Source organism: Salmo salar, chromosome 27, assembly GCF_965601325.2.
Source record: "Salmo salar chromosome 27, fSalSal1, whole genome shotgun sequence".
Classification (NCBI taxonomy): domain Eukaryota; kingdom Metazoa; phylum Chordata; class Actinopteri; order Salmoniformes; family Salmonidae; genus Salmo; species Salmo salar.
The window spans coordinates 40404389-40424904 of record NC_138317.1 but is presented as its reverse complement, the minus strand read 5'-3'; the positions used below and the strand labels follow the sequence as shown (position 1 = coordinate 40424904).

Genomic DNA, 20516 nt, shown 5'->3' with positions numbered 1-20516 from the left:
CAGTGTGCCAGGTTTACAGAGCACAGAGAGAGGGAGGGGAAGAGAGAGAGAGAGAGAGGGAGGGATGGAGTGAGAGAGGTGCTGGAGGGAGGGAGGGAGGGAAGGGGTTGTTCTGCTCGATCCCTCTCCATTTCATAAACCACTTTGAATTTGCAATCCTTTCACAGAGCCTTTCATTTATCTCTACTTTCTCCCCCCTTTTTTCCCCTCTGCCAACTACACACTACACTACGTCTTTCTTCCTGTTCTCTCTCTCATTCAGCCCTCTCTACTACTGTGCTGCCTATCTACGCTCTTCTAGCTAGATGCAAATATTTTAATTACAAATGTCAAGTCATTATCAAAGTAGATCATGGATTCTCTCATTCCTCTGCACTTCTCCATTTGTTATCTCTCTCTCTCTCTCCTTCAGATCTAGCCTTCTTGTCCTCTCTCATACTCATATAGCTCTCTTTTTCCCTTCCATCTTCCAGTCACACCAATACCAATCTCAGTGTGTTGAGTGTGTGTAATAATGTATTAACACATTCATGTTTCTTGTTCCTTTGTTCCTCTCTCTCTTTCTTCATCACTCTCTCTCCATTTCTCTAGAAGCCAGCCAAGAGGCTTTATGGCACTTTCCTTCAATCTTCCTTTGCAGCATGATACCATATCTCTTTCTACCATATCTCTCTGTCTGCATGATCTCTATCTCTTTGTCTGCTTGATCTCTATCTCTCTGTCTGCTTGATCTCTATCTCTCTTGTCTGCTTGATCTCTATCTCTCTTGTCTGCTTGATCTCTATCTCTCTGTCTGCTTGATCTCTATCTCTCTGTCTGCTTGATCTCTATCTCTCTGTCTGCTTGATCTCTATCTCTCTTGTCTGCTTGATCTCTATCTCTCTGTCTGCTTGATCTCTATCTCTCTTGTCTGCTTGATCTCTATCTCTCTTGTCTGCTTGATCTCTATCTCTCTGTCTGCTTGATCTCTATCTCTCTGTCTGCTTGATCTCTATCTCTCTTGTCTGCTTGATCTCTATCTCTCTGTTGTGTGTGGCCCTCGATAGGTTTTCCCATCTCTCCATCTTTCCATTTCTCCTGGATGCTTCATGCTTCATGCTTCATGCTTGTTAGAAAGCTGTGTGTCTTGCCCTCCTACTCCCCATAGTCATTCCTTCTCCTTCTCTCTTAATAATCTTCTCCTTCTCTTAATAACCTTCTCCTTCTCTTAATAACCTTCTCCTTCTCTCTTAATAAACTTCTCCTTCTCTTAATAACCTTCTCCTCTTCTCTTAATAACCTTCTCCTTCTCTTAATAACCTTCTCCTTCTCTTAATAACCTTCTCCTCTTCTCTTAATAACCTTCTCCTTCTCTCTTAATAAACTTCTCCTTCTCTTAATAACCTTCTCCTTCTCTTAATAACCTTCTCCTTCTCTTAATAACCTTCTCCTTCTCTTAATAACCTTCTCCTGTTCTCTTAATAACCTCCTTCTCTTAATAACCTTCTCCTCTTCTCTTAATAACCTTTTCCTTCTCTTAATAACCTTCTCCTTCTCTTAATAACCTTCTCCTTCTCTTAATAACCTTCTCCTCTTCTCTTAATAACCTTTTCCTTCTCTTAATAACCTTCTCCTTCTCTTAATAGCCTTCTCCTCTTCTCTTAATAACCTTCTCCTTCTCTTAATAACCTTCTCCTCTTCTCTTAATAACCTTCTCCTCTTCTCTTAATAACCTTCTCCTCTTCTCTTAATAACCTTCTCCTCTTCTCTTAATAACCTTCTCCTTCTCTTAATAACCTTTTCCTTCTCTTAATAACCTTCTCCTTCTCAACCTTCTCCTTCTCGTAATAACCTTAAGAACAGGAGAGCCACTTGTACATGTTCAAATCAGACCAGAATGTAAATGAATACTAATTGTACTGTCAAAGAAAACAATCCTACACATGATAGTGTTCTGGGGAGTTTTGAGCGTTGTGCACCTTAGTGCCCAATACATTTAACTGACGTTTTGCTGCAAAGCTGATTAGCAATTCTGGAGACCATTTTTGTAAGAGGAGCAATTTAGATTAAGTACCTCAGCTGAAAGAGAATAGCTGCAGTAGCACATGGTGGTGATTCCATCATCTCTCTTATTCTCTCTCTCTTATTCTCTCTCTTTCTCCCTCTTATTCTCTCTCCCTCTTATTCTCTCTCTCTCTTATTCTCTCTCTCTTATTCTCGCTCTCTCTCACCTCCCTTCCTTCCACCCTCCCTCTCCCTTCACTCCATCTATCTACCCTTCTCTCTCTCTCTCTCTCTGAGTTCATATTTCACAAATGTGCCTTAACATGTAAGGTCAGAGTCAGTGTTTTTACAGTACATGACATATCCCATCTCCCTCTGTTTCTCTATCCACTGCTGTGGTTGCCAAGGGAGGCTAGGGGGAAGCTCTGCCAAAGATCTTCTAGTACAGACCGTTCTAAGAATCTAAGAACCATCTAAGTTCTACAGCATTGAGGCATGTGTGTCATCTCCATGGATACGCCATAGGATTCCATTCAGGATGCAACCATGGTACAATGGCCAAAAGCAGCATACTATAAAGGGCAGGGTTGCACAACCCTGTTTCTGGAGAGCTACCGTCCTGTAGGTTTTCAATCCAACCCTAATCTATCAATCAATCAAATGTATTTATAAAGCCCTTTTTACATCAGCTGATGTCACAAAGTGCTGTACAGAAACCCTGCCTAAAACCCCAAACAGCAAGCAATGCAGATGTATGTAACGCCCTGGCCATAGAGAGGGGTTTTTGTTCTTTATTTTGGTTAGGCCAGGGTGTTACATTGGGTGGGCGTTCTATGTTCGTTTTCTAGGTTTTTTGTATTTCTTTGTTTTGGGCCATGTGTGGCTCCCAATCAGGCACAGAAGGAGCATGTTTTTCCTTTGGGTTTTGTGGGTAATTGATTCTGTTGAGTGTTTTGCACCTGACAGGACTGTTTGGCTGTCAGTTTTCTTGTTTTTGTATAGTGTTCAATCATGATGAACACTAACTCCGCTGCGCCTTGGTCTACTCTCTCTCCCGACAGCCGTTACAATGTAGAATCACGGTGGCTGGGAAAAACTCCCTAGAAAGGCAAGAACCTAGGAAGAAACCTAGAGAGGAACCAGGTTCTGAGGGGTGGGCCAGTCCTCTTCTGGCTGTGCTGGGTGGAGATTAGAAACCTAGAGAGGAACCAGGTTCTGAGGGGTGGCCAGTCCTCTTCTGGCTGTGCTGGGTGGAGATTAGAAACCTAGAGAGGAACCAGGTTCTGAGGGGTGGCCAGTCCTCTTCTGGCTGTGCTGGGTGGAGATTAGAAACCTGGAGAGGAACCAGGTTCTGAGGGGTGGCCAGTCCATTTCTGGCTGTGCCGGGTGGAGATTAGAAACCTAGAGAGGAACCAGGTTCTGAGGGGTGGCCAGTCCTCTTCTGGCTGTGCCGGGTGGAGATTAGAAACCTAGAGAGGAACCAGGCTCTGAGGGGTGGCCAGTCCTCTTCTGGCTGTGCCGGGTGGAGATTAGAAACCTAGAGAGGAACCAGGCTCTGAGGGGTGGCCAGTCCTCTTCTGGCTGTGCCGGGTGGAGATTAGAAACCTAGAGAGGAACCAGGTTCTGAGGGGTGGCCAGTCCTCTTCTGGCTGTGCCGGGTGGAGATTAGAAACCTGGAGAGGAACCAGGTTCTGAGGGGTGGCCAGTCCTCTTCTGGCTGTGCCGGGTGGAGATTATATCTCCTACACTGAATTCTAATAATTAGCTGGTTGATGAATCAGGTTAGTTACAGCTGGGGTTGGAGTGAAAACCTACAGGAGGGTGGTTGTAATGTAGATTGTGCCACCGGGGCGGCGCACTTGTCATTGCCTCAGCCAGCCAGTGGTGAACAGTGCTATGAACAGCATTGTGGGGAATAAAAGGCCTTGGTTACAGTATCTGAGCAACAGGCCTGTTGGTCGGCCGGCAGGTTGGTGCACTCTCCTGCTGGCTCATTAGTCTTGGCTATAGCATCTGTGATGATTAATTCATGTTTCCACTCAATAGATTCGCTGATTTGAATGAGGTTAATTCGATTTGATTAGAATGAGAAGTAGATTGGCTCTCATTGTTTGTATTGCGAGGAGCACAGAGGAGCCGTCTCACTCCTCCACAGCCTTGTCTGTCAAAGCGGAATCCCGTCAGGCTTGGTTGCCCGTCGCAGCATTGGTATGCGCCATGATATCCACCAGTCAACACTCTCTGGAGAGGCCGGGATGTCAACGTTGGGGCCTGACAGGAGAAATATGAAGTTAAAGGAGTTATGAGAAGACTTTTCTCAACTGACAGCCTAGCTGTGTTCCAAATGGCACCCTATTCCCTATATTGTGCACTACTTTTGACCAGGGCCCTATGGCCAATGGCACCCTATTCCCTATATAGTGCACTACTTTTGACCAGGGCCAATACGCACTATAAAGGGAATAGCGTGCCATTTGGGATGCACCCTGAGTCACTACCGTAGAGCATGGTAGACCCACTGCATGCTCTGGTTGGATACTATATACACAACATGGATCTCTATGGAGAAACCAACGATCACATGGTCAGTTAATATATACAGTCGTGGCCAAACGTTTTGAGAATGACACAAGTATTAATTTTCACACTCTGCTGCCTCAGTTTGTATGATGGCAATTTGCATATACTCCAGAATGTTATGAAGAGTGATCAGATGAATTGCAATTAATTGCAAAGTCCCTCTTTGCCATGCAAATGAACTGAATCCCCCCAAAAACATTTCCACTGCATTTCAGCCCTGCCACAAAAGGACCAGCTGACATCATGTCAGTGATTCTCTCGTTAACACAGGTGTGAGTGTTGACGAGGACAAGGCTGGAGATCACTCTGTCATGCTGATTGAGTTCGAATAACAGACTGGAAGCTTCAAAAGGAGGGTGGTGCTTGGAATCATTGTTCTTCCTCTGTCAATGTCACGACTTCCGCCAAAGTCGGTCCCTCTCCTTGTTCGGGCGGCGTTCGGCGGTCGATGTCACCGGCTTTCTAGCCGCCACCGATCTACTTTTCTTTGTCCATTTGTTTTGTCTTGATTGATCACACCTGGTTCCCATTACGTTATAATGTATTCCCTATTTAACCCTCTGGTTCCCACATGGTTTTGTGCGTGTTTGTTCTAGGTTAAGTGGTCGCTCTTTTGTGTAGAGCTGGATTGTTTTCCCTGTATGGAATTAGTTTGTGTTTTATTTCGAGTAAAGTACGTTTTTACTCAGTTCTGTGTCCTGCGCCTGACTCCGTCCTACCCGCCGCACACTGACACTTGACAGTCAACCATGGTTACCTGCAAGGAAGCACGTGCCGTCATCATTGCTTTGCACAAAAGGGCTTCACAGGAAAGGATATTGCTGCCAGTAAGATTGCACCTAAATCAACCATTTATCGGATCATCAAGAACTTCAAGGAGAGCGGTTCAATTGTTGTGAAGAAGGCTTCAGGCCGCCCAAGAAAGTCCAGCAAGCGCCAGGACTGTCTCCTAAAGTTGATTCAGCTGCGGGATCGGGGCACCACCAGTATAGAGCTTGCTCAGGAATGGCAGCAGGCAGGTGTGAGTGCATCTGCACGCACAGTGAGGCAAAGACTTTTGGAGGATGGCCTGGTGTCAAGAAGGGCAGCAAAGAAGCCACTTCTCTCCAGGAAAAACATCAGGGACAGACTGATATTCTGCAAAAGGTACAGGGATTGGACTGCTGAGGACTGGGGTAAAGTCATTTTCTCTGATGAATTCCCTTTCTGATAGTTTGGGGCATCCGGAAAAAAGCTTGTCCGGAGAAGACAAGGTGAGCACTACCATCAGTCCTGTGTCATGCCAACAGTAAAGCATCCTGAGACCATTCATGTGTGGGGTTGCTTCTCAGCCAAGGGTGTGGGCTCACTCACAATTTTGCCTAAGAACACAGCCATGAATACAGAATGGTACCAACACATCCTCCGAGAGCAACTTCTCCCAACCATCCAGGAAGAGTTTGGTGATGAACAATGCATTTTCCAGCATGTTGGAGCACCTTGCCATAAGGCAAACGTGATAACTAAGTGGCTCGGGGAACAAAACATCGATATTTTGGGTCCATGACCAGGAAACTCCCCAGACCTTAATCCCATTGAGAACTTGTGGTCAATCCTCAAGAGGCGGGTAGACAAACAAAAACCCACAAATTCTGACAAACTCCAAGCATTGATTATGCAAGAATGGGCTGCCATCAGTCAGGATGTGGCCCAGAAGTTAATTGACAGCATGCCAGGGCGGATTGCAGAGGTCTTGAAAAAGAAGGGTCAACCTTGCAAATATTGACTCTTATCAATAAAAGTCTTTGACACTTATGAAATGCTTGTAATTATACTTCAGTATTCCATAGTAACATCTGACAAAAATATCTAAAGACACTAAGGCAGCAGACTTTGTGAAAATTTATATTTGTGTCATTCTCAAAACTTTTGGCCACAACTGTACACAACATGGATCTCTATGGAGAAACCAACAATGACATCAGCACTGTGTCCCAACTGATGCCCTAAATAATGCATATCTTCTGAGCAGAGCCCTATGGGTAGTCTGTGTGTCCCATTTGGGACCTTTGAACCTTTCCCTGATAATGGGGACTGAGGGGACAGACACACACTGGAAGACCTAACACGTTCCCGAGCCAAATCCACATCTATATACACAGGCGGATCTACGCACGCACGCACACACACACACACATCCATGTGCGTACAACTCATGAACTTATCTCTCTCTCCACACACGCACGCACACGCACGCACGCACACACACACAGTACAACTCGTGAACTTATCTCTCTCACGCACACACACGCACACACACACACACACACACCACACACACACACACACACACACACACACACACACACCACACACACACACACACACACACACACACACACACACACACACACACACACACACACACACACACACACACACACCTGCTCCCAGATAAGAAGTGCCAGCCATCGTATAATGACACACCTACAGCATGTTCCTCCCTCTACACTGGAGTTCAATACAATACTGTTGAATCTCTCTCTCTCTATCTCTCCCTCCCTCTCTCCCTCTCTCTCCCTCTCCCATTATGCAGCCAGGCTCCGCTTACCGAAGACATATCAAACCATTCCCAGTACAGGACTAAAGCAGCCAGCACCACAGCCATTTAAGAAGTGTTCCCTCCCTACCGCTGTGCCGGGGGGAGTTGAATTAAGATGAAACCTTAATTACAGTATTGTGTTGCTTTACAACGCTAGCTCAGAGCGCTCAAAGGAAGTGGAATAGTATTTATTTTACTGATCACTCCTGATACATATCATATATACTGATCACTCCTGATACATATCATATATACTGATAACTCCTGATCCATATCGTATATACTGATCACTCCTGATACATATCGTATATACTGATCACTCCTGATACATATCATATATACTGATCACTCCTGATACATATCATATATACTGATCACTCCTGATACATATCATATATACTGATCACTCCTGATACATATCATATATACTGATCACTCCTGATACATATCATATATACTGATCACTCCTGATACATATCATATATACTGATCACTCCTGATACATATCATATATACTGATCACTCCTGATACATATCATATATACTGATCACTCCTGATACATATCGTATATACTGATCACTCCTGATACATATCATATATACTGATCACTCCTGATACATATCATATATACTGATCACTCCTGATACATATCATATATACTGATCACTCCTGATACATATCATATATACTGATCACTGCTGATACATATCATATATACTGATCACTCCTGATACATATCGTATATACTGATCACTCCTGATACATATCATATATACTGATCGCTCCTGATACATATCGTATATACTGATCACTCCTGATACATATGATATATACTGATCACTGCTGATACATATCGTATATACTGATCACTCCTGATACATATCATATATACTGATCACTCCTGATACATATCATAGAGTCCATATTGTCAAACATCCAGTGCTGTGTCTCTGGTGCTGTGTCTCTGTGTCTCTAATGCTGTGTCTCTGTGTCTCTGTGTCTCTGTGTCTCTGGTGCTGAAGTGAGGTCCAGCAGGTCATTTTGTGATTTCCAAATTGATCGTATCATTATTCCTGAGTGTTTCACCTACAGAGAACATCACTTTGAAGGGCCCCTTGGCCTAAAACACTTTATTTTCTCCTATTTGTCCTTTCTGAAGGCCATAAAGTCCATCAACTCCCCTGTTACCAAACAGAAATGGACAGCCAGACCGTCACACTGTATCACCTGCATCGAACAGCATCTAAAAGGAAGGTTGGACCAAAACCATGTGTCCAATATGTGGTTGTCCTGTCTAAGGTCAGCAAGTCCCCGACCGACCATTATCTCTCCTGTTGCCAAACAGAAATGGACAGCCAGCGTCAACACACACACACACACACACACACACACACACACACACACACACACACACACACACACACACACACACACACACACACACACACACACACACACACACACACACACGCCAGCCTCATTAACATATGACACCATCTGGACAGAAAGAGAGAGAAACAATAGTCTGGACACCAAGAGGTTTTCCGCCAACTCTCTGAAGGACGTGACTGCCTGCGTTCATACTGCAGGGACCTATGATTGGCTGCTCAGGTTGCCAGGTCACGGCAGGGCACCGTGATTGGCTCCACAGGCTGTCAGATCACCTTGGGCAACGTGGCTCGGCGGTGGGAGCGAGTAAAGAATGTACCTCACTCTGAAATCTTGTAGAACAGAAATGGAGTTAAGAAGCTGAAATGTGAGCTAAAGCTCACAAACCAGAACAGCTGGGAGAGTAAAACCAGAACAGCTGGGAGAGTAAAACCAGAACAGCTGGGAGAGTTAAACCAGAACAGCTGGGAGAGTTAAACCAGAACAGCTGGGAGAGTTAAACCAGAACAGCTGGGAGAGTTAAACCAGAACAGCTGGGAGAGTTAAACCAGAACAGCTGGGAGAGTTAAACCAGAACAGCTGGGAGAGTTAAACCAGAACAGCTGGGAGAGTAAAACCAGAACAGCTGGGAGAGTTAAACCAGAACAGCTGGGAGAGTTAAACCAGAACAGCTGGGAGAGTTAAACCAGAACAGCTGGGAGAGTTAAACCAGAACAGCTGGGAGAGTTAAACCAGAACAGCTGGGAGAGTTAAACCAGAACAGCTGGGAGAGTTAAACCAGAACAGCTGGGAGAGTTAAACCAGAACAGCTGGGAGAGTAAAACCAGAACAGCTGGGAGAGTTAAACCAGAACAGCTGGGAGAGTTAAACCAGAACAGCTGGGAGAGTAAAACCAGAACAGCTGGGAGAGTTAAACCAGAACAGCTGGGAGAGTTAAACCAGAACAGGTGGGAGAGTTAAACCAGAACAGCTGGGAGAGTTAAACCAGAACAGCTGGGAGAGTTAAACCAGAACAGCTGGGAGAGTTCAACCAGAACAGCTGGGAGAGTTCAACCAGAACAGCTGGGAGAGTTAAACCAGAACAGCTGGGAGAGTAAAACCAGAACAGCTGGGAGAGTTAAACCAGAACAGCTGGGAGAGTTAAACCAGAACAGCTGGGAGAGTTAAACCAGAACAGCTGGGAGAGTAAAACCAGAACAGCTGGGAGAGTTAAACCAGAACAGCTGGGAGAGTAAAACCAGAACACCTGGGAGAGTTAAACCAGAACAGCTGGGAGAGTAAAACCAGAACAGCTGGGAGAGTTAAACCAGAACAGCTGGGAGAGTTAAACCAGAACAGCTGGGAGAGTTAAACCAGAACAGCTGGGAGAGTTAAACCAGAACAGCTGGGAGAGTTAAACCAGAACAGCTGGGAGAGTTAAACCAGAACAGCTGGGAGAGTTAAACCAGAACAGCTGGGAGAGTTAAACCAGAACAGCTGGGAGAGTAAAACCAGAACAGCTGGGAGAGTTAAACCAGAACAGCTGGGAGAGTTAAACCAGAACAGCTGGGAGAGTAAAACCAGAACAGCTGGGAGAGTTAAACCAGAACAGCTGGGAGAGTTAAACCAGAACAGCTGGGAGAGTTAAACCAGAACAGCTGGGAGAGTTAAACCAGAACAGCTGGGAGAGTTAAACCAGAACAGCTGGGAGAGTTAAACCAGAACAGCTGGGAGAGTTAAACCAGAACAGCTGGGAGAGTTAAACCAGAACAGCTGGGAGAGTTAAACCAGAACAGCTGGGAGAGTTAAACCAGAACAGCTGGGAGAGTTAAACCAGAACAGCTGGGAGAGTTAAACCAGAACAGCTGGGAGAGTAAAACCAGAACAGCTGGGAGAGTTAAACCAGAACAGCTGGGAGAGTAAAACCAGAACAGCTGGGAGAGTTAAACCAGAACAGCTGGGAGAGTTAAACCAGAACAGCTGGGAGAGTTAAACCAGAACAGCTGGGAGAGTTAAACCAGAGAGACAAATAAAGGCTTGTCTCATTTGAAGCCTTGGTTCTCCACCTCCTCCTCCTCCTTCTCCTCTGTCTGTCTGTCTGTCTGTCTGTCTGTCTGTCTGTCTGTCTGTCTGTCTGTCTGTCTGTCTGTCTGTCTGTCTGTCTGTCTGTCTGTCTGTCTGTCTGTCTGTCTGTCTGTCTGTCTGTCTGTCTGTCTGTCTGTGTGGCAGTAACAACATTTCTTTATCTAAACACATCCTTTTCATTTCATCAGTGGAGTAATCCTTTTATCAGTCCAGCGTGGAATGCAGTCAGTCTCTAGACACGTCTGTTTGCTTAATTGACCACCTCCTCCACAGACACACCGGCACACATTCCCCACTGGTAAACTAAATGCATTTAGTCACGTTTTGGTCAAATGAAAACGACAGTCTAATAGGACACAATATCAGACGACAGCATCAGTCAGCCTTATTCCTCCAGTGGTTGGATAAAACCATTCTGTTCCTGTAGCACATCCCACAATAACCCAGCAATAGGAAGAGCAGTCACTGTTGGAATTGTGAATCGTAAGCTAAACAACACCTTTCTCCTCCTCCCCCTCTCCCTCCTCCCTTCTCATTTTCTTTCTCCCCCTCTGTTTCTCCCCCTCTGTTTCTCCTCTGTTTCTCCTCCTGTTTCTCCTCCTGTTTCTCCTCTGTTTCTCCCCCTCTGTTTCTCCCCCTCTGTTTCTCCTCTGTTTCTCCCCCTCTGTTTCTCCTCCTCTGTTTCTCCCCCTCTGTTTCTCCTCCTCTGTTTCTCCTCCTCTGTTTCTCCCCCTCTGTTTCTCCCCCTCTGTTTCTCCTCTGTTTCTCCTCTGTTTCTCCCCCTCTGTTTCTCCCCCTCTGTTTCTCCCCCTCTGTTTCTCCTCTGTTTCTCCCCCTCTGTTTCTCCTCTGTTTTTCCTCTGTTTCTCCTCCTCTGTTTCTCCTCCTCTGTTTCTCCTCCTCTGTTTCTCCCCCTCTGTTTCTCCTCTGTTTCTCCCCCTCTGTTTCTCCTCTGTTTCTCCTCCTGTTCCTCCTCCTGTTTCTCCTCTGTTTCTCCTAAGTAGTAGAGTGTGAGATATGACAAGCTTATTAACTGCAGTCTGTGCTTCTAAATCCTCTGCTTGTTCTCATATCCCTCCATCTCTCCACATCACTTCATCCACAACAGCCTTCTTCATCCCTTACATTATTTCGTCACTCCCATCTATAATCTGCTCTACTCCTCTCCTCCTTTCCTCCTCTCTACTCCTCTCCTCCTCTCTACTCCTCTCTCCTCTCTACTCCTCTCCTCCTCTCCTCCTCTCTTCTCCTCTCTCCTCTCTACTCCTCCCTCCTTTCTACTCCTCTCTGCTCTCTACTCCTCTCCTCCTCTCCTCCTCTCTCCTTTCTCCTCTCTCCTCCTCTCCTCCTCTCTCCTCTCTACTCCCCTCTACTCCTCTCTCCTCCTCTCTACTTCCTCCTCTCTCCTCCTCTCTACTCCTCTCTCCTCTCTACTCCTCTCTCCTCCTCTCAACTCCTCTCCTCCTCTCCTCTCCTCTCTACTCATCTCTACTCCTCCTCTCTCCTCCTCTCTACTCCTCTCAACTCCTCTCCTCCTCTCTACTCCTCTCCTCCTCTCTCCCCCAACCCTTCTCAATCTTATATCACTCCATCTTTAACCCTGTCCACCATAACTCCCTTCTCAAACTTTCAACACCTCTTCGATACATCCCATTAGGCTCTGGTCTAAAGTAGTGCACTGTCCAGGGAATAGGATGCCATTTGGGACCCAGTCCTGAAATCTTAACCCCTTCCATTTATGTTCAGCCTTGGTTAGTTTCAGCACCCTAGTTCCATCTAATAACACTCAGTGAGCGCAGCCATGCAGCTCAATGTCTGTGAACCAAACGGCACCCTATCCCCTAAGTAGTGAACTACTTTTGAACAGAAGTAGTGCACTATATAGGGAATAGGGGGCCGTTTGGGACACAAACAGTGACCGAGCCGATGGCAGTCTGAATCTACTTTCTGAAGTCCAGTCCACTCTGCAGCTCAGTATATTATCTCTGCAGTAGAGAGAGAGATGCTACTATATCAGTAGAGAGAGAGAGGCTATTACATCAGTAGACAGAGAGAGAGAGAGGCTACTACATCAGTAGAGAGAGAGAGGCTATTACATCAGTAGAGAGAGAGAGGCTATTACATCAGTAGAGAGAGAGAGAGAGGCTACTACATCAGTAGAGAGAGAGGCTATTACATGAGTAGAGAGAGAGAGAGAGAGGCTACTAAATCAGTAGAGAGAGAGAAGCTACTATATCAGTAGAGAGAGAGAGGCTATTACATCAGTAGAGAGAGAGAGGCTACTACATCAGTAGAGAGAGAGAGAGGCTACTACATCAGTAGAGAGAGAGAGAGAGAGGCTACTACATCAGTAGAGAGAGAGGCTATTACATCAGTAGAGAGAGAGAGAGAGGCTACTAAATCAGTAGAGAGAGAGGCTATTACATCAGTAGAGAGAGAGAGGCTACTACATCAGTAGAGAGAGAGAGGCTACTACATCAGTAGAGAGAGAGAGGCTATTACATCAGTAGAGAGAGAGAGGCTATTACATCAGTAGAGAGAGAGAGGCTACTACATCAGTAGAGCGAGAGAGAGGCTACTACATCAGTAGAGAGAGAGTCTATTACATCAGTAGAGAGAGAGAGAGAGAGGCTACTGAATCAGTAGAGAGAGAGAGGCTATTACATCAGTAGAGAGAGAGAGGCTATTACATCAGTAGAGAGAGAGAGGCTACTACATCAGTAGAGAGAGAGGCTATTACATCAGTAGAGAGAGAGAGGCTACTAAATCAGTAGAGAGAGAGAGGCTATTACATCAGTAGAGAGAGCGAGACTACTACATCAGTAGAGAGAGAGAGGCTACTACATCAGTAGAGAGAGAGATGCTATTACATCAGTAGAGCAAGAGAGGCTACTACATCAGTAGAGAGAGAGGCTATTACATCAGTAGAGAGAGAGAGAGGCTATTACATCAGTAGAGAGAGAGAGGCTACTACATCAGTAGAGAGAAAGAGGCTATTACATCAGTAGAGAGAGAGGCTATTACATCAGTAGAGAGAGAGAGAGGCTACTACATCAGTAGAGAGAGAGGCTATTACATCAGTAGAGAGAGAGGCTATTACATCAGTAGAGAGAGAGGCTACTACATCAGTAGAGAGAGAGAGCGGCTATTACATCAGTAGAGAGAGAGGCTATTACATCAGTAGAGAGAGATAGGCTATTACATCAGTAGAGAGAGTGAGGCTACTACATCAGTAGAGCGAGAGAGAGGCTACTACATCAGTAGAGAGAGAGGCTATTACATCAGTAGAGAGAGAGAGAGAGAGGCTACTGAATCAGTAGAGAGAGAGAGGCTATTACATCAGTAGAGAGAGAGAGGCTATTACATCAGTGGAGAGAGAGAGTCTATTACATCAGTAGAGAGAGAGAGGCTATTACATCAGTAGAGAGAGTGGCTATTACATCAGTAGAGAGAGAGAGACTATTACATCAGTTGAGAGAGAGAGGCTACTACATCAGTAGAGAGAGAGGCTATTACATCAGTAGAGAGAGTGGCTATTACATCAGTAGAGAGAGGCTATTACATCACTAGAGAGAGAGAGGCTATTACATCAGTAGAGAGAGAGAGGCTACTACATCAGTAGAGAGAGAGGCTACTACATCAGTAGAGAGAAGGTATTACATCAGTAGAGAGAGAGAGAGACTATTATATCAGTAGAGAGAGAGAGGCTATTACATCAGTAGAGAGAGAGAGAAGCTACTACATCAGTAGAGAGAGAGAGCGGCTATTACATCAGTAGAGAGAGAGGCTATTACATCAGTAGAGAGAGATAGGCTATTACATCAGTAGAGAGAGTGAGGCTACTACATCAGTAGAGCGAGAGAGAGGCTACTACATCAGTAGAGAGAGAGGCTATTACATCAGTAGAGAGAGAGAGAGAGAGGCTACTGAATCAGTAGAGAGAGAGAGGCTATTACATCAGTAGAGAGAGAGAGGCTATTACATCAGTGGAGAGAGAGAGTCTATTACATCAGTAGAGAGAGAGAGGCTATTACATCAGTAGAGAGAGTGGCTATTACATCAGTAGAGAGAGAGAGACTATTACATCAGTTGAGAGAGAGAGGCTACTACATCAGTAGAGAGAGAGGCTATTACATCAGTAGAGAGAGGCTATTACATCAGTAGAGAGAGAGAGGCTATTACATCAGTAGAGAGAGAGAGGCTACTACATCAGTAGAGAGAGAGGCTACTACATCAGTAGAGAGAAGGTATTACATCAGTAGAGAGAGAGAGAGACTATTATATCAGTAGAGAGAGAGAGGCTATTACATCAGTAGAGAGAGAGAGAAGCTACTACATCAGTAGAGAGAGAGAGGCTATTACATCAGTAGAGAGAGAGGCTATTACATCAGTAGAGAGAGAGGCTATTACATCAGTAGAGAGAGAGAGGCTATTACATCAGTAGAGAGAGAGAGAGGCTACTACATCAGTAGAGAGAGAGGCTATTACATTAGTAGAGAGAGAGAGAGGCTATTACATCAGTAGAGAGAGAGAGGCTACTACATCAGTAGAGAGAGAGAGGCTATTACATCAGTAGAGAGAGGCTACTACATCAGTAGAGAGAGAGAGGCTACTACATCAGTAGAGAGAGAGAGGCTACTACATCAGTAGAGAGAGAGGCTATTACATCAGTAGAGAGAGAGAGAGGCTATTACATCAGTAGAGAGAGAGAGGCTACTAAATCAGTAGAGAGAGAGAGGCTATTACATCAGTAGAGAGAGCGAGACTACTACATCAGTAGAGAGAGAGAGGCTACTACATCAGTAGAGAGAGAGATGCTACTACATCAGTAGAGAGAGAGATGCTATTACATCAGTAGAGAGAGAGAGGCTATTACATCAGTAGAGAGAGAGAGAGGCTATTACATCAGTAGAGAGAGAGAGGCTACTACATCAGTAGAGAGAGAGAGGCTATTACATCAGTAGAGAGAGGCTACTACATCAGTAGAGAGAGAGAGGCTACTACATCAGTAGAGAGAGAGAGGCTACTACATCAGTAGAGAGAGAGAGGCTATTACATCAGTAGAGAGAGAGGCTATTACATCAGTAGAGAGAGAGAGAGGCTATTACATCAGTAGAGAGAGAGGCTATTACATCAGTAGAGAGAGAGGCTATTACATCAGTAGAGAGAGAGGCTACTACATCAGTAGAGAGAGAGAGCGGCTATTACATCAGTAGAGAGAGAGAGGCTATTACATCAGTAGAGAGAGAGAGGCTATTACATCAGTAGAGAGAGAGAGAGAGAGAGAGGCTATTACATCAGTAGAGAGAAAGAGGCTATTACATCAGTAGAGAGAGGCTATTACATCAGTAGAGAGAGAGAGGCTATTACATCAGTAGAGAGAGGCTATTACATCAGTAGAGAGAGAGAGGCTATTACATCAGTAGAGAGAAAGAGGCTATTACATCAGTAGAGAGAGAGCGAGGCTACTACATCAGTAGAGAGAGAGAGAAGCTATTACATAAGTAGAGAGAGAGAGGCTATTACATCAGTAGAGAGAGAGAGAGGCTACTACATCAGTATAGAGAGAGAGAGAGAGGCTATTACATCAGTAGAGAGAGAGAGGCTATTACATCAGTAGAGAGAGAGAGGCTACTACATCAGTAGAGAGAGAGAGAGGCTACTACATCAGTAGATAGAGAGAGAGAGAGAGAGGCTACTACATCAGTAGAGAGAGAGCAGCTACTACATCAGTAGATAGAGAGAGAGAGAGAGAGAGAGAGAGGCTACTACATCAGTAGAGAGAGAGAGAGAGGCTATTACATCAGTAGAGAGAGAGGCTATTACATCAGTAGAGAGAGAGAGGCTATTACATCAGTAGAGAGAGAGAGACTATTAAATCAGTAGAGAGAGAGAGGCTATTACATCAGTAGAGAGAGAGAGGCTACTACATCAGTAGAGAGAGAGAGGCTACTACATCAGTAGAGAGAGAGAGGCTATTACATCAGTAGAGGGAGAGAGTCTATTACATCAGTAGAGAGAGTGGCTATTACATCAGTAGAGAGAGAGAGACTATTACATCAGTTGAGAGAGAGAGGCTACTACATCAGTAGAGAGAGAGGCTATTACATCAGTAGAGAGAGTGGCTATTACATCAGTAGAGAGAGGCTATTACATCAGTAGAGAGAGAGAGGCTATTACATCAGTAGAGAGAGAGAGAGGCTACTACATCAGTAGAGAGAGAGGCTACTACATCAGTAGAGAGAAGGTATTACATCAGTAGAGAGAGAGAGAGGCTACTACATCAGTAGAGAGAGAGAGGGAGGCTATTACATCAGTAGAGAGAGAGGCTATTACATCAGTAGAGAGAGAGGCTATTACATCAGTAGAGAGAGAGAGGCTATTACATCAGTAGAGAGAGAGAGACTATTAAATCAGTAGAGAGAGAGAGAGGCTATTACATCAGTAGAGAGAGAGAGGCTACTACATCAGTAGAGAGAGAGAGGCTATTACATCAGTAGAGGGAGAGAGTCTATTACATCAGTAGAGAGAGTGGCTATTACATCAGTAGAGAGAGAGAGACTATTACATCAGTTGAGAGAGAGAGGCTACTACATCAGTAGAGAGAGAGGCTATTACATCAGTAGAGAGAGTGGCTATTACATCAGTAGAGAGAGGCTATTACATCAGTAGAGAGAGAGAGGCTATTACATCAGTAGAGAGAGAGAGAGGCTACTACATCAGTAGAGAGAGAGGCTACTACATCAGTAGAGAGAAGGTATTACATCAGTAGAGAGAGAGAGAGACTATTATATCAGTAGAGAGAGAGAGGCTATTACATCAGTAGAGAGAGAGAGAGGCTACTACATCAGTAGAGAGAGAGAGGCTACTACATCAGTAGAGAGAGAGAGGCTACTACATCAGTAGAGAGAGGGAGGCTACTACATCAGTAGAGAGAGAGACTATTAAATCAGTAGAGAGAGAGAGGCTATTACATCAGTAGAGAGAGAGGCTACTACATCAGTAGAGAGAGAGAGAGAGGCTATTACATCAGTAGAGAGAGAGAGTCTATTACATCAGTAGAGAGAGAGAGGCTATTACATAAGTAGAGAGAGGCTATTACATCAGTAGAGAGAGAGAGAGGCTATTACATCAGTAGAGAGAGAGAGGCTACTACATCAGTAGAGAGAGAGAGGCTACTACATCAGTAGAGAGAGAGCAGCTACTACATCAGTAGAGAGAGAGGCTACTACATCAGTAGAGAGATAGAGGCTATTACATCAGTAGAGAGAGAGAGAGGCTACTACATCAGTAGAGAGAGAGAGAAGCTATTACATCAGTAGAGAGAGAGAGGCTATTACATCAGTAGAGAGAGAGAGAGAGAGAGAGGCTATTACATCAGTAGAGAGAGAGAGGCTATTACATCAGTAGAGAGAGAGAGGCTACTACATCAGTAGAGAGAGAGAGGCTACTACATCAGTAGAGAGAGAGAGAGGCTACTACATCAGTAGAGAGAGAGCAGCTACTACATCAGTAGATAGAGAGAGAGAGAGGCTACTACATCAGTAGAGAGAGAGAGAGGCTATTACATCAGTAGAGAGAGAGGCTATTACATCAGTAGAGAGAGAAGCTATTACATCAGTAGAGAGAGAGAGGCTATTACATCAGTAGAGAGAGAGGCTATTACATCAGTAGAGAGAGAGGCTATTACATCAGTAGAGAGAGAGAGAGGCTATTACATCAGTAGAGAGAGAGAGAGAGGCTACTACATCAGTAGAGAGAGAGAGGCTACTACATCAGTAGATATAGAGGCTATTACATCAGTAGAGAGAGAGAGTGGCTATTCCATCAGTAGAGAGAGAGAGACTATTACATCAGTAGAGAGAGAGGCCATTACATCAGTAGAGAGAGAGAGGCTATTACATCAGTAGAGAGAGAGAGAGGCTACTACATCAGTAGAGAGAGAGGCTACTACATCAGTAGAGAGAAGGTATTACATCAGTAGAGAGAGAGAGAGACTATTATATCAGTAGAGAGAGAGAGGCTATTACATCAGTAGAGAGAGAGAGGCTACTACATCAGTAGAGAGAGAGAGGCTATTACATCAGTAGAGGGAGAGAGTCTATTACATCAGTAGAGAGAGTGGCTATTACATCAGTAGAGAGAGAGAGACTATTACATCAGTTGAGAGAGAGAGGCTACTACATCAGTAGAGAGAGAGGCTATTACATCAGTAGAGAGAGTGGCTATTACATCAGTAGAGAGAGGCTATTACATCAGTAGAGAGAGAGAGGCTATTACATCAGTAGAGAGAGAGAGAGGCTACTACATCAGTAGAGAGAGAGGCTACTACATCAGTAGAGAGAAGGTATTACATCAGTAGAGAGAGAGAGAGGCTACTACATCAGTAGAGAGAGAGAGGGAGGCTATTACATCAGTAGAGAGAGAGGCTATTACATCAGTAGAGAGAGAGAGGCTATTACATCAGTAGAGAGAGAGAGGCTATTACATCAGTAGAGAGAGAGAGACTATTAAATCAGTAGAGAGAGAGAGGCTATTACATCAGTAGAGAGAGAGAGGCTACTACATCAGTAGAGAGAGAGAGGCTATTACATCAGTAGAGGTAGAGAGTCTATTACATCAGTAGAGAGAGTGGCTATTACATCAGTAGAGAGAGAGAGACTATTACATCAGTTGAGAGAGAGAGGCTACTACATCAGTAGAGAGAGAGGCTATTACATCAGTAGAGAGAGTGGCTATTACATCAGTAGAGAGAGGCTATTACATCAGTAAAGAGAGAGAGGCTATTACATCAGTAGAGAGAGAGAGAGGCTACTACATCAGTAGAGAGAGGCTACTACATCAGTAGAGAGAAGGTATTACATCAGTAGAGAGAGAGAGAGAGACTATTATATCAGTAGAGAGAGAGAGGCTATTACATCAGTAGAGAGAGAGAGAGGCTACTACATCAGTAGAGAGAGAGAGGCTACTACATCAGTAGAGAGAGAGAGGCTACTACATCAGTAGAGAGAGGGAGGCTACTACATCAGTAGAGAGAGAGAGAGGCTATTACATCAGTAGAGAGAGGCTATTACATCAGTAGAGAGAGAGAGGCTATTACATCAGTAGAGAGAGAGAGAGGCTATTACATCAGTAGAGAGAGAGAGGCTATTACATCAGTAGAGAGAGGCTACTACATCAGTAGAGAGAGAGAGAGGCTACTACATCAGATGAGAGAATCTGAAGTTCACATGTCTACTGTTTGCTGATGATCTGGTGCTTCTGTCCCAAACCCAGGAGGGCCTACAGCAGCACCTAGATCTTCTGCACAGATTCTGCCAGACCTGGGCCCTGACAGTAAATCTCAGTGAGACAAAAACAATGGTGTTCCAAAAAAGGTCCAGTTGCCATGACCACAAATACAAATTCCATCTAGACACCGTTGCCCTACAGCACAAAAAACTATACATACCTCGGCCTAAACATCAGCGCCACAGGTAACTTCCACAAAGCTGTGAACGAGCTGAGAGACAAGGCAAGAAGGGCCTTCTTTGCCATCAAAAGGATCATAACATTTGACATACCAATTAGGATCTGTCTAAAAATACTTAAATCAGTTAAACAACCTATTGTCCTTTATGGTTGTGAGATCTGGGCTCCGCTCACGAACCAACAATTCACAAAAAGGGACAAACACCAAATTGAGACTCTGCATGCAGAATTCTGCAAAAATATCCTCTGTGTACAACGGAAAACCCCAAATAGTGCATGCAGAGCAGAATTAGGATGATACCTGCTAATTATGAAAACCAGGAAAAGAGCCGTTAAATTCTACAACCACCTAAAAGGAAGTGATTCCCAAACCTTCCATAACAAAGCCATCACCTACAGAGAGATGAACCTGGAGAAGAGTCCCCTAAGCAAGCTGGTCCTGGGGCTC

General features: G+C 44.7%; 1 protein-coding gene across 1 annotated transcript in view; it reads right to left on the bottom strand.

Annotated features, from left to right (window-relative positions):
• Nucleotides 1-4147: 4147 nt before the first annotated feature.
• Nucleotides 4148-20516, bottom strand: part of LOC145864416 (gamma-aminobutyric acid type B receptor subunit 1) — a 178950-nt gene continuing 162581 nt past the window's right edge. Inside the window, exon 6 of the mRNA XM_082970275.1 lies at nt 4148-4254. Within this exon, the coding sequence (XP_082826401.1) occupies nt 4148-4254 (107 nt within the window). The remainder of the gene's footprint in view (nt 4255-20516) is intronic.